At 37.1% G+C, this 15378-nt stretch overlaps 1 protein-coding gene across 5 annotated transcripts in view; it reads right to left on the bottom strand.

Annotated features, from left to right (window-relative positions):
- The window catches only part of MAPKAP1 (MAPK associated protein 1), a 94215-nt gene that overhangs the window by 68032 nt on the left and 10805 nt on the right, over nt 1-15378 (bottom strand). For 4 of the 5 annotated variants that reach the window (XM_062011709.1, XM_062011712.1, XM_062011710.1 and 1 more), the window contains exons 3-4: nt 12041-12130; nt 7142-7290 (exon numbers count right to left, since the gene is read on the bottom strand). In XM_062011709.1, coding sequence (XP_061867693.1) covers nt 7142-7290; nt 12041-12130 — 239 coding nt within the window. Of the gene's footprint in view, nt 1-7141; nt 7291-12040; nt 12131-12853; nt 12912-15378 lie in introns of all 5 variants that reach the window. The other variant, XM_062011713.1, reaches the window with a different exon arrangement.

The following is a 15378-nucleotide window of genomic DNA, read 5'->3' as shown; positions in this document are numbered from 1 at the left end:
TTTATTTTATTAGGCCAGTAATATCCTTCACTAACAACTACTTGTTACTATTCACAGTAAGGAAACAAAAGGCAGGTATCTCAGTCCTCCTTTAAAAGTAGAATTTTTAAGAGCTGTTTAAAATATTTTCACACCTCATCTCAGTAAAACCACACATGATTCATGAGATGTTTTATCCCATACAGTTATGGCTCTGGCATTTACAATGTCATTTTCAGCACAGCAAGGTATAATCCCTTTCTGAGAAGCAAATATAGGAACTCCAATGGAAATATGAAAGCAGCAGAAAGATGAACGTTGTGGTCACGCTTCCTGAAATACTGGTTATGTGGCCCTAAACATGGAGTGTAGTATCTTTGACAAAAGTGTGCTTATTTTTTGTCCATATTCCACCATCGTCCCAGGGGAAGGGAAAAGCATGGAAAATTACAGAACTGGAAGGCACAATTTAAAATCTTATTCTTGTACTGTGTAAAGGTCCTTCCCATTAAAGAAGGCAGTGAAATTTTATCACAGCTATTGCTATTCATAAATCTTATATCTATTTTAATTCAATCTGGTTCAGGCCTCCGAGATGCTGCACCACAATTTGATTACTACAACCATACTTTTTAACTGCTGTCAGAAGAGACAGTGCCTTATATAAACATCTGCCAGAACACATGCCTGCTTTCTATAGCACCAGCTTTAAATCATACTATGGTGATGAATCTTTATCTGACGCTAATACTTTTTAACTTCATAAGGACAATTAAAATGAATTGTAGCTAAATGCACATGTAACAAATCAATTTAATTCTTTGTTACATACTAGCATACTTTGCAGATCTTCAAAACTTACTTTCAAGTATGATCTTGCTCAGGGTCTGAGTGGAAGAGAAGTGTGGCAGTATTGATAAAACATTCCTGACACTGGAATGTAGAGAGCAGAGGGTTTCACAAAACAATGAAGTCCTCGGGAAAGTACTACCCCAACAGCACTGTTGTTTTATCTCAGTGAGTTCAAAGACCACAACTAGCCATGAACAAAACCAGATCATTTCAATTTAGCATCTCCTCTAGGACAGGAATGCAGTCTAGTAAGGGCACCTACAATCAAAAGCAACACAAGACACAGAAGCAAGTGCAGAAAGGGAGAAGTGAAATGAATGTGCCATCAAGCCAAAGCCAATCAAACCAGACCCACACTAATTTCATCTGCATAAGGCCAGAAAAAATATTCTTTATGTAAGTGGAATTGTAAGAGAAAATTCATGGCCCTAAACAGAGATGACAGTGCAACACTGACATCCAGCTTTCTTATTTGCTACCAAGGCTACAGTTCAGGCTTAAGGGTGGCTACAGGATTTCTGCACTGTTTTGTGCATGGCACCAGTCACCACACGCAGGTGAGAACAGCCCCCGGCAGACAGTGGCTCCTTCCAGTGACTGTTCCCACCACAGAGTTCGTAACAGTTTTCTGTCCGTGCTTCCAGTTACTTAAAATAAGTGTTCAGACACAACTACAAGATGCTTCCTTACCTCATGGTAAATGGCTTTTCCGTATGAAATAACAAAATTCATTCTAAAGTATCTAAATTAAGCAACAGTTAAGCTTAATGTATTTTAATCCCTTTACAGTATTTAGCTGGTTCCTCCGTGTGAGATCTCTCTTTACCCAGCAAAACCCACCAAATCTGCAGGGGGAGAGGAAACAGTTAAGTGCACTCATAGCTTCAAAACAGCAAAGAACAAGCCGCGCATTCTTAATAGAGGAGTCTTGTATCTAAATACAACCCAGCTATTAGCACAATTCACGTTAATCACGTATCATGAAAGAAAAATTACTTTAGAAAGTGGCAATTTTTCTGTTAAGAATCTTCATATTAACTACAGCATTACTGGAATCACCTTTGGTACAGCAGAGCATGTGATGCTACACCCAAGTTATGAAACCCCGCGTCATTTGCAACGCACATCACGAAGGTCGAGAGATCCCCAACACTACGGGAGGTTTCTCTCAAGTTCTCCTGACTGGGTGAGAACATTTAAAGGAAGTTGTCAGACACCAAAGGGAACACACAATACCATTACATGTTTCTGGCACTCGCTTTAGGTGTCTGAAGAACTGCAGCAGAGATTCTGAACTGGGCTGTGCAAGAAGCAGCAGGCTGTGCTTCTAGAAGCCTGTTCTGAGGCTGTTCATTCCCCTGGCATCCCTGTTCCTGTGCATTGTCCTCCACTGTAAGCTGGCTGTGCAGCAGGCACTCTGGCCATGGCTGGCCATGAGGGCAGGGACAGACTCAGCATCGAGGGCCAAGGGCTGAAGCAGAGCTGCACCAGAGCCCCCCAGCCGGGAACACGCCAGCTCCGCTCGCCTGCGGCACTTCCCTTGGGCACGCCCCAGCACCGCTCAAGAGCTGTCTCTCCAAGCAAAATGAAGTACAAGTGAAAGGCAAACAAAAGCCAAGGGTAAGGGCTGTTTCCACTTCAGCAAATCAGAAATATCTTCCTGCTGAGGCCAGGCAGGTCCACGCCAGCCGAGTGCACAGGCGCTGCAGGAGGGGCTCAGCACCGGTGGCACTGCCCAAGTGCTGCAGGCTTTGTCAGCGCACTGGCTCTTGGTACCACACCAGCAGGAGGTTTTCCAGCATAAACACTGACCCTGTGTTTGTATATAATATGTTTATAACATGTATGTTGACATACATAAGAGGCAACACTATAAACATGGTAATTTCAACTATTTTAGCATAGTACAGGTAGTACAGAAACCACTAAAATTAGCACAGTAAGCAAATGCTTTATAAAAACACTATGCAAACTTATTTAGGATTCAGATGAGGATCACTCGACTCAGCTTAGGGGCAAAACATTTAAATAGAAAATGCATTTTTTCGCACTGATATTTTAATCCTGGATTAATTATTTTAGACACTTTCCATATTAATTAAAGCAGCACTGTTTTTAAGTTCTTTATCTACCTTCTCTGAGTAAAGCTATTTAATAATGGAGATTGTGGAAAACATTTGTTCGTGATTATCCAGACATACAGTCAAACAAGACTGAAACAAGAGCAGCATGCAAAAATGTATTTAAGGACTATCATCCCAAAATGCTGCTAAAAGCTATTAACCAGTACGTGTTAATTGCCACAGCATTCATATTAATTTTCACTTCAGGCCCGACATTGTGGAATATTTCCCCTGATACATTTTAAACAAAGTTTAATTTAAGGAACTGCTTCTATCAACACTTATGAAAATTAACAGCCAAGCAATTAGCAGTCATGAATTATCCCTTCCCCCATGCTTTCTACAGCATCCTTTTAAAAACAGTTGCTACAAGAGAAATTGTTGGGTTTTAACCCATTACCAAAACTAGCCACAAGAAACCTTGTAACACTATACGAAGTTATCATTCCTCCCAGCAGCATTTTCAGCAGCTGTCCAGCCAAACTCATGTTTACATTTTAATTTAAATTACCTCCAGTAGTCAAGTAAAAGCCCCAAATCCCCTCTAAGGTCAGAAAAGCTAGGCTGCCTTGCATCTTTATTTTCAACTAGTAATAATGAAAATAGTAATAATAATATCTTGAGAAAAATCTAGTCTGTTGTAGGGAGGGTTTTGGGCCTTGTAACTCATCTTTGTTCCAGAGCTGAACGATTCCTTTCTTTTATTTTGGTTGTGGTTTTCCAGCTTCATTCTTTGACTTTTGCGTGTCTTCAACATCTCTTTTTTGACTGTCCTGTAACACTTCTGTGTTGCTAACTCTTCCAGGGATGCAGGCACAGCCAGGTGGCAGGCATCTCAAACTGAATGCACAGTTTAGTGACCAAAACTTCTTGAAGATACTTGGAAGGAACATGGATGGAGACTGGCTTCTAAGATAGTTTCAATGGGAACTATAAACAGAGGCTTTAACAGCAGTTATTCATTCAGCACACAGTTCCTACAAAGCTGAATGCTTGATCCTAACATGATTTTCTTTTATTCCAGTAACTAAACACATCTTTGTAATTTTTTTCTTACTAGTGGAATGGTCATGCAGCTGAATAGTTTGACATTAACAGGGTGCTAAATCAGTATCCTGTAAGATTAATATCTCAGAGAAAGCTCATTGCCATTCTTTCCAACAGCTCATGCAAGTTACACTTGTGATTTGAAAAAAGTAATTCTGAATTTCTGTAGAATGAGCAGATAACTCATGCTTTCAGAGCAATTAGTGAGAGAAGGCAGGCGTGTGTAGGTAAACTGAATCCTGTGAATCTCACAGTTTTGTCATTGAAATGAGCCATAATAAAACTCTTGTGTTTCCTTTGTAGTACCTAGTTATCACTTTCAAACCCATTTCAAACCTGTCCTATTTTTTCCAACTTTCTCAAAAGGCAGCAAGCTGGAACAATAAGCCACTGGTTTTCCAAATTTTGTAAACACAGGTATATACAAACTTATATGTAACATGGATGACAACTTAACGTACACACAGATAAAGGAAATCAAACTGTCCAATGATTTCTTAAGCTGGAAATTTCTATACAAATAACAATTGAAATAAGTAACTAAAGGCTTATCTTCATACAACATTTTTAGCAAGAGTTTTCTAGATTTATTGACAAAGATGTACAACCTTGGTGACTTACAAATCATGCAAACAGATGCAGGGTTATGTTTACTTTATTTTAAGGAAAAACTTGAAGATACATCCAGGGCTAGTTTTGTGTGTGTGTGTGTCTTTTGTTAAGAGCTGAAGTTTTACCGTGTACATGAAAGCCACAAACCTGTCCTGGGTAGCTGTAGGGCAAGAATCACCTGAATTCCTGTGCTGATTAGAAAGCTTCCATTGTAGTTGCATTTCACAAGCCATATTCTCTACTATTTTGATAATTAATGAACTGATCAGAACAAGAAGAAATTAGAGTGCTTTAAAATTTTATTATTTCATAAAATTGCTGAAGTGGTTGTGAAAAAGACACTAAATCTGGCAGGAAACACCTGCAAAATGTAAGCATTTAAATACATCAGTTTGGTTGATATTACAGCAGGCAATGTTTTCATTTTTGTAACCGATTAGCTTAAAACAATACACCAAATGTTGAAGGGAGAGGGTAAGAAGGACCCTGAAGAGAACAGCTTTAGTAGATTTCAGGTCAGTGAAGGAGATTAATTTCTGGTAAGTTAAAACCATTCAGAAAGCAGTTGAGTACAAACATGAACAAAGAGTTTAGATACAGCAAGTAAAGTGCTTTCCTCCTGCTTTGCCAGGGAACCACGAAATGGGTGTTATTCAACAAGCTGAAATCTGTGTTACAAAACTCAAATATATATCTGTGTGTACATGTATGTGTATATATATATATACATAAACCAAATGTCTAGTTATAATCTTAAAGATTTCAAAGCCACTGCAATCCCTTGAGTAAATACATAATTAAGAAGGGTTTTTTAAAGACATGTTTAATTAGGCCCCCAGTCCCTCCTCATCCCCCCTGCCTCTCCCCAATTATGTACCATTTCCCCAAGAGATGTGTGGCTCTGTTAATTATGTAAATAAGTCATGCACTATTCCCTGAAATAATTGTATTTATGTGAAAAATACTGCTCCTCCATTATCAATAAATACGAGACCTACGATATTTCAATAAAAAGGATGGTTAAAAGCTGGATGATTTTGACTTTACATTACTGTCCAAAAATACGACAAAAGCAAGTAAGTAAAATAACTCACTACTGAACTATGATGTTTCTTCTATATCTCAGGGGGTCAAGTAGGTATTTAAAGATAGACAGTGCATACAGAACTATAGAGAATAAATTTTATGAGCCCACTATTGACAGAGTAATACAAACAATGCTATTAACATAGAGAGATTATACTCTCATAAAACACCGATTTGATTATTTTGGAGAGATCTAAAGGAAGGTGTCCCTGCCCATTTAACTTCCTCTGTGCATGACTGTTGGAAGTACACTGAAATGTTTGCTAAACTGACTTTTGTGACATAAGAACAGCAAGCCTTCAGTTTAGAAAAAAAAGACATCTTAGTGTGGCCAGCATTGATGTACTGCGAGCACTTCTTAATGAGGCCAGAAGTTGTGAAAAACTGAGTTAGTGTTAATTACTACATCCTAGTAAGCACAAAAACCCAACAGGGGCAGCTTTTGCTGTGTGACTTCAGAGTCTAGAAGTTACCATTTCAAATATTTTAAGTAGTTCTTGATATGCTACTGGAATTACACATCTGACTTTCCACTTCCAGAATACTTAACAGAATATTAAATTCTTCCATCACAGTGGTAATGAAGCTCAAACTTCACACTCCCACAGGGGATTCCACAAACAAATCCAGCAGAAAACAGATCTGTGCAGTATTTGCAACTGTTTTAGAACAATGTGACACTGATCCATCATATCACTGTTTATGTTTCAGTTTCTAAAGTTTATGACAGAGAAAAATACTTGACAATAGAGAGTAACTAAACTGCACATAAGGAAACACAGTTATTCACAATTCTGAGTAATATAAAGTGCAGTCTCTTGAAATGAACTTAGTCAAGGAATGAATTTGACCTACCAGGTTTGCAGTGAACCTCCATAGATAAGTACTTACACAGAACTACTTGTTTAGTCCTTTTTTCACCCTGGATACTGAATTATTGATGTTTCAGTTTCCCATCCTCAAAACAGACAGTGGCTTTTCCCATTCTCATTGGGGTGTTATGAGGATAAAGAAAACACAAGTCATGGCATATTCAGCAGGTGCCATGATATGGCTAGACAAAATGATTTTTTAAAAAATGGCAAATAACCAGCCATTTATACAAAGAGTCTCACCATCAACTCTGTGGAGAGTTGTTATAGGACTCTGACACACTATTTACTAACTAACCTGCTGGAAAAGGAAACAGCAAGGTAAGGTATGCCTAATGGTAAGGTCATAGATTTGTAATGAAAACTGTTGAAATGGTTCTACCGAATCTGGAAGCATTACATTGAAGATCAAGAGACGCTTGTTTCCAGATAACCACTTTAAAATAACTGATAGCCTACTGTAAGGGCTAATTAAAGTTTGAACAGTAAATGCACACAAGAACTGCCCAAGGCCTATCATCTTCAGGACAGGAATGTCCTGAATATGAGAAAAACATCTGATCCACTTACCTTGCCATCAAATTTTGAGTATTCATTGAAGGGGTTATTCAGCTGCAGCGGACACTGCTCCAGTCGCACAGACAGTATGGACTGCTTCCCAGAACATGGAGATTTTACTCTGAAATTCTTTTTTTCAAATAGTGAGCTCAGCTCCTCCGCTGTAGATCAGAAAAGTGATTAGAGTACTTGTACTAGGAGATACACAGAGGCTACTGTTTACCACGGAAAGTAACATTATAAGACGGAGAACAAAATCAAATATATAAAACAACAAATGCTTTAGCAGGGCAGAATCTACCACCACTCTCCCACAGCCCGAAGGCATGAAACCATAAGAAGTTTGATAGATGCTACTGTTTAGGCTGAGGAAAAGATTATTTTTTTCCTATACAGGAGAATGGAACCAATCACTGTAACATCCACTTGAGTCAAGACAAAAAGATGGAATTATGCATTCCTGGTCCTTCCACTTGACTATCTTCTTATAATTGAATAATAAATACTATGCTAAACAACTGCTGGCACACATACAATATGGTGCAAAAACATTTCAAACTGTGCTTGTAACACATGATATTTTGCTAATGTTACAGGACAATATTACATTACTCTATTACTACAGTATCATGTCACTATGCTGCCAGAAGTAGACTTGGGGCTACACTCAATTTAAAGGAATAATTTCTTCAGGTTTCACTTCACATGGTGGGCAGCATATGGTTTCCTCTCAGAAAAATGTCCAACCTAAAACCACCATTCCATTAAAAAAAAAAAAAACAACAAAACAATTTCCTAAAAGCAAAGGTGGTAGGAGTTAGTGAATTCTTCGTGTGCTCTGTGAAGTCTCATAAATGCCTCCAAGAAGCAGCTGGTTTTATATGAAGAAATTGCATAGCTGAATTTCCAGCAACAGTTTAACTCAAAATTCACAGGCATATCTTAAAAAAAAAAAAGAAAAAAAAAAGGCTTCTTATGTTATAAGGACACTACAAAATTAGGACAGAGCCTGGGGTGTTTTAGCATATTAGTACCAATGGGTCTCATCTGCAAGAAACTGTGCCTGAATCTGGACAAGCTTTTTCCACATCTGCTCTAGGAACCAAGTACCCTCAAACTCCATCAATCACTACCTGAGAACCACCACGAGCTCTCCTAGACTGACTCTGCTCTGCGTTCCTACATTTGGATTCTCTCACATCTCAAAGATTTACATGTTGCTCTTCCAGGGAAATGAAACAGCTCCAAAGGCAGAATGAGCTGGGACTCGATCTGCAGGGAGCTGGTTAATTTCTTAAAACACGAAATTAAAACTTGTCAAATTATAACTAGTCAAATCTCAGTTTATTTTTATCAGCAGATTGCCTGAAAATTCAGACAGTTGGCAAAAGTGCTAAACACTGGCACTAAGAGATACCCAACAGTCTTGTGAGAGGCTGCGATTAACCTAAAAAGCTTGATTAAATCCTTTTTAAATGTGGCAACTCAAAACTCCATTAGGTACTTTATTTTTTTCTAACAAGCTCATCTCTGTTTAAGAAAAAAATTTCTTAATTACACTTTGGCTAGAGTATTACCTTTAATGGTATTTCTTGGGCATTTGGAAAGCACTCTGCACCTTGGAATCCAACATAAACGTGTTATTGGTTCAAGTGAAAAAGCAAGTCAAGTTTTGTCTCTAGGGAAATGTTAAGATGGTTTGTTCATTGTTCCCTTTGTTGGGACGTGCAAAAATGGGATTCTCAGGAATTCTTCTGAATTTGTTAGACACCAGTTTTGCTGGAGTTTTGTATAGCTTTTACTCAAGTCAAATATCTCATATGACTGAAGTCTTTAAATAACTACAGTCTGTAAGGCTGCACATTCAGATGCCTGAGATACAGTTTTCCTTTTACAGAAAATGTCATAATTTCAAAAAACTCATCTCATTTAGGAAGAGGAATCCAAAACTTTCTAGAGATTTGTGCAAAAAGCTAGAATAGATGAGATTTCAAGAAATGACCATCTTCCCATTGAGCATTTTGTCAAATAACTCCTAAGAAACCCAGGCTGTGAGAGTTCCAATCAGGAACAGTGACAAAAAAATTAAGTTCTCAAATTTCTGGGGGGGAAAAAAAAGTTTACATTTTTACATTAAACAAGCTTTAATCCCTTAATTTTTTATTATTAATTAAAATGATATTTTACTGTTAGCCTAATCTAGATGTATTTTTCAGTTGTTGTGGTTTTGTGAGTTACATGAGCTATTGACTGAAAGGCTTTGGCAAGATTCCCTCAATGCACTGTTAATTTACACTTTATACGCTCTAAAATGAAAGAATGTAAGATGCAAATACAATGCCTTACATCTTGCTCTCATCTAAAAATAGCTAGAATTTTATAAAATGGAGTAACTTCTTGTATGTATATCCCTGTTTGGTTTATGGGACCCACAGATAACTGGAGCTCTATGCTGCTTGAAGCTGAAAAGTTCTTTCCATTTTACTGAAAACGAACTGATGTACAGAAAAGTGACGTCAATTAGTGACACAGCAGAACAAAACACCCAGACCACCACTGTGCTACACTTCCAGTCAGTCAAGTACCTCTGAAGTGTCTGTATATTTACTAATCCCCAATCAACTCTAAATGCAGGGAGATTCACTTTTTCAAATACATACACTACTATCACTTTATCTTTCAAACTCATTTCTGACAAAGCAAAAAGCTTGTCTCGTGACAATGGGCAAACAGATGATCAGTAGAAAATATTCTGCTTTTTTTCTCTCCTTACAACGCACAAAATTACTCATCTCTCATTTCTCTTTCTCCTGGTCAGTGCACTTTTGTTTCTGTACATAGTAATAGGAAAAAACAGGAATCACAAAAAATACTCAATTGCCAGATGCCTCAAATGACAACTACAAATGCAACTGCAGGACAGAAGAAAGGGTTTCTCTCTACAGTAAGGTGTCTCTCTCATGAGTGAGGTGTCATTGGATTTTCTAGCACAGGACAAAACAACTTTGCAGGCTCCTTTTGGTTTGCATGGTGTCAACCACAGGCTCGACTTTGTCTGGAGCTTGGAACGAACACAGTCAGAAGAGGGCAGCCACATTCCCCTGTCTGTGAACAGCTCCTTTGGTTGTTGTTGCTTTCCTACTCACTTTCCAGTAATTCTGAACTCAAGGAACAGAATTGGCAAAGCCTCACACACACACGTGACAAAGAGGAAGACACAGTGGAGAGCCTTTAGGGCACCTCTTTTTCCTGGCCTCTGCCTATTGTGTTGTTCTTCATGCAAAAAGGCTAGAAACATGCAGCACCTTGGTGACTAAGCAGAGAAGGAAAACAGCTCTGCCATTAAAGAGATGTGGCAAGCACCTGGACTTTTTCTGTAACTTATGTTTTACTTAAATTTGTCCTGCAGCAGGAAGGAACTGATTCATCTGCCTACAACCCCAGCACATTCTTGCAGAGTGGGACACCCCCGTTACTGCTGGTTGACAGATTATGTCTATCTTCAGAGCAGCATGTAAAAGGAACTAAATGTCACGGTGGAGCCCACATGAATAAGACATCACAAACAACATAGACACAGCAGGAAACTGGAGTCTGAGTGCAATTCAGTGTAAAGAAATATCAAGTGCTTAAATAGTTAGGGATAAAGAAGAAAGGGAACTGCATCATCATTGGTCAGATGCTATGAAACATTGAGCAGAGAGAGTTGGAGGCTATGGTAGATTAAACTTTAAAATCTACAACTCTGCTTACAGAAGTAGAAAGGCAAAAACATTTTAAAATGAATATCAGAGGTATCAAACATAGCTGAGCACTGTACAAAGGATTAATACAACTGTGTTGCTCACATGAGCAGTTGTGCTCACTCTAAAAAAAAAAAAGACATTATAAGAGCTGGAGAAGGCTCTGCAAATGACAGCCAGAAAGACACAGGGATTTAGGCCAAAAAATATTACACAGGAATCTCATTAGGATATACACAAATTGTGAAAGAAGTAGAGATGACAGACAAAGGTTTGAATGGGTGTCAAGTACAATAGCAATAGATATTAGTTTGAGGTAAAAACACAAGAATTGAGACAGATTTTTAATTTATTACAATTTAAACTATGTAGAACATCCAGTCACAAGGACTCAACCACATAATCATAACAATAGCATTTTTTTTGATAAATCAATAATAATAGTTTTCCCAAGGAAAAGCTAGATAAGCTAAGAGAGCATTTTTATGTTTTCATTTAAGTGGGTCATATAAATACATGTTATTTCTTAAGATTTTACCCATATCTAGAAGGATAACCACAAAATTATTCTATGAAAGGGAACTCTACAGAATTCTTCGTCACATCCCATACACCAAATGCCACTGGAAATAGCTAGAAAGCCATAACTTACACAGGGATAATGATCCTGCATTTTGAATGCAGACACTTGCCAATCATCTACCCACAGAGGAAAGGCACTTCCTGTTCCTCATATACCTCACACAGTACCACCAAGAGCTTTGCTAGCTCCATTACTAGCACAGACACAATAGAAGCCTCAGAAGATAAGGATGCTACAAGATGACAGTATACACAAACACCATCCTAATACCTTATACTGCAAAAAACAAGGCAGCCACTCAAATTAGTTCAGAACAATAAACTAGGTTTTAAACATTTTTCCTTTACTTTGCCTTTATTTATAATTTGGAATGTCCTGGTCATAGCTGCAAACAAATGAGGTGCCTGTGGCACACCACACCCTAAGCAATAACTACAGGAAACATGTAACCAGGGAATGGAAGGCAAACACAATAATTGGTTATTTTCTCCATGCTTTGAAAGTCTAAGTGAAAATTAAACATTGAAAACGTTGTAACCATCACAAGTAAAAACAGTAAGAAAATACAAGATCTTTTCTTTTTACCTGAGTAAGAAGTATTTCTGTCTTTCCACTGAACATTTTTGCATTTTATTTGATTTTGTCTCTCTTTCCGCAGACGTTCTAGTCTCTGAGCTTGAAAAGAAATATTATAACTATAAGTTTGTCAATGAAAGTTTACTATAAACAAAGACATAATTAACTACCTTTATATGAATAAAGATGTTTTATACTGCATATGTAGGGGGAAAAGTCATAAAATTTTAAAGGTGGCACCCCTGAAAAGCAAATACCAACAAAAACATGAAAATGTTCTTGATTTATAATTGAAATTAGAGGATATAAAACATTAATAGAGATCATAAAGATAGTATTAACATGGAAGAGAATAATAAAATGTGAAAACTTCTGTGATTAATATGACATTTCATTATATAAATCATTAATAACGGTCTTAAAGGAATTTTAATGCACAAATGAACTGAAGTGAATATTACATTACAGGAATAAAATTACTGTTATGAATTACTCTACCCGTTTCAAAAATTAAAGATAAATGAACTCAGACTAGACTATTAAAGTTTTAAATATAAAATCCTTTATCTAAAAATCATGAAAATTATAAAATGTCAAAGCTATATAAATTAGCATAGCTTTTTCTTCAGTGTGCTGAAACAGTTTATAGGTAGTAAAATAAATGATTTGTATCTTCACAACATTAGTCAAATCTTAAAATGAATATAATATTTCTTATGTATATTTGGACTCCATCTTCAAGATACCCTCTGAAAAAAGCCTCAAATAGTCACAATATCAAAGAACTTACAGAGCAGGGCACCAGAGAATACCTTAAATTACCTTCTTTTGTTAACAGCGAGATCTCTCTCAGGAAATGGTCAGCTACAACTGGCAGAAGCTACCCAAGACAATGACCACAGGAAATAACTGAAGTTATGAAGTGTTCATGCTAAGTAAGAAAGCAGGTGACACTGGAAAACAGGACCAGTAATGTTGCCCGCCGAAGGAAACAATTTCTTGGATATATTAGCAGTTTTGATGTATTGAGATCATTCATTAACTAAAATGAGTTTGCAGAAGAGATTCTAAAATGCTAAATTACTCTGACAATTTTTAGATAAAATTGTTAAGAGTTCCCTGAGTCACTTCACCAAAGAAAAGAGGTTAATAAATATTTTCTATCCTTCTTACTACTACTATTTTACATTTAGCCTTTGAACTGAACTGTAGACACAGATATGATTTTTTTTTTTTACCCCTATAAAGAACCTCTCAACCTTTATGGAAAAACCACAAATTGCTTGGAGGTGTAAGGTCCAAACAAAAAGAAGGATGTTGATGCTTACTCCCCATCTAAGTCAAAATGAAGTTAGTGCCTAAATAGCTCTCTATATCTTAATAAGAGAAATGTCTCAACTTATAAGTTCAAATATTGGGTAAAGCAGCACAGATATGATATTCTGAAAGATTTAATTGTTTTTCCCCAACTACTGTCCAGGATATAGCTCAAAATTACCTTCAAAAACTCTTTCTTCCCAAATGGACCACCTTAAATTATCTCTCAGATTCACAAGTGCACAATGGATAAAGGAAAAAACATAGAATAACAACAAGCATAGTGCATGTTTTTATCCTATTTGATATTTTCATCCCTTGTCAAATGTACTAAAGCACAGTCAGCATCTTCACTAACTCCACCCTACTCTTCTGTCTACAGTTGATCACAAATGATCATTTACTGTGCGATTGTATTACAGTAACTCCAAATTAGATGGAATTATCAGTACCTATTAGAAGCCTAAATTATTTAAGGTTCATTCTTACAAGAAGCATGCTAGCTCAGAAGCTTTCTGTGTGAAAAATGTCACTGACCAAATGTAGTTCTTCTTTAATTAACTATTAGCAACTAGATAAGCCTTTGTTTCTAGCCACATGAATTGGGAGAATTTGCTGGTTTTGCACATACCCAACAACTTGCACAGAATTGTCTCCCCTTTTCTTTTTTTACCCCTCTGGGTTATGGAAGAAAGGTAGCAATGAGGGGATGGAGCCCAGAGCTAGACCCTCAATGACCCATCTGTCTCCTGCAGAAAAGGAGGAATTCATTGACAGATAATCCCTGTGTCTTTGACAATATCTGCTTGTCAAAGAAAAATGCTACTGCTCTTGCTAAATCTGCTCATTTAGTTATGGATTTACAAGTATCCTTAGGTTTGCCCACTTTAGACACAAAAATTGCAGACTGCACAGTTAATGACTTTTTGTACCTGGGAGATGTATGAACACATCATTCTATGTATTTATGCATCTGCTTTCTTCCATCAAAAACTTAATCTATAAATTCTTGTATAACGCAAAAAGTACGTATATTAAAAATAGTTAACTTTCTATTTTATTCCTTTCCCTGTATCTTTAAAAGGGTTCAGTACTGACCAACTCATTCTTGGTTGGCTTTTTTCCACCTCACCCTGTTTCAAATCATAACCTGATTGTCTTGATAGTTGCAGTGGTACCAGCACACACAGTGGAACATAAAAGGACATACCAGATAAAAAGAGGCAAAAACTATCTCCCCAATGGACTGAGTGTCCTAACTATTATATTAGAACAAGCCACCAGCTGGAAACCGAAATGGTTTAAATCCATTATTTAAAAGGAGATTTTTCTATCAGTCTACTCACTTGGTGAAATAATCCTTCAGAACTACTTTTTGGAGTAATTCTGTAAAATTTTAAACTCTGCCTCTCCTTTATCACAAGCTGTACTGTCAACTGAACTAAACAAAACCTCAAAGACCATGCCAGGCAGTCTGGCGCACTAAACTCTCAAACATGCCTCGCAGTCAGTTGCAGCTCTCTATTCAGTGTATTTCCCAATCTAATTCTCCATGGCAAGAGATCACTGCCCTGTTTTTTCTATAACTTTTGACAACTTCTAATCTGCAAAAGGTATTTGAAGATATTCAACACCACACAACATTTCATTTGTTAGGTAGAGTACAAATGTTTTTTCTGAGCTCTAGGTGGTGTTATAATACCTTCAGAAATCATTTGAAAAAAAAAAAGCACATAGTGTAACACAGAAAAAAGATCAATACTGATCATACTGCACCAATCTTTTCATATATATTTTAAGTCACAGGACTTTTGTTCATAGCAGTCCTCAGGCATAAGTAGAAATCCGAAAATCCCTCATTTGAAACACCAAATGGGACAGTTTTATTCCAGTCAAGACAAATTGAGTATATTTTGAAATTCAGGTGTACACCCTTAACACTTTAATTTGGTAATTTAAATCCCAAAAACTTAAGACAAGTACAGACAAGTCATTCACTTCATTGGCTCACATCAAACTTCACTCCTCGC

The sequence above is a fragment of the Colius striatus genome, chromosome 19 (genome assembly GCF_028858725.1).
Source record: "Colius striatus isolate bColStr4 chromosome 19, bColStr4.1.hap1, whole genome shotgun sequence".
In the NCBI taxonomy this organism is placed as follows: domain Eukaryota; kingdom Metazoa; phylum Chordata; class Aves; order Coliiformes; family Coliidae; genus Colius; species Colius striatus.
Note: the sequence above shows the minus strand (reverse complement) of the source record. Positions and strands in the feature narration are given on the sequence as shown.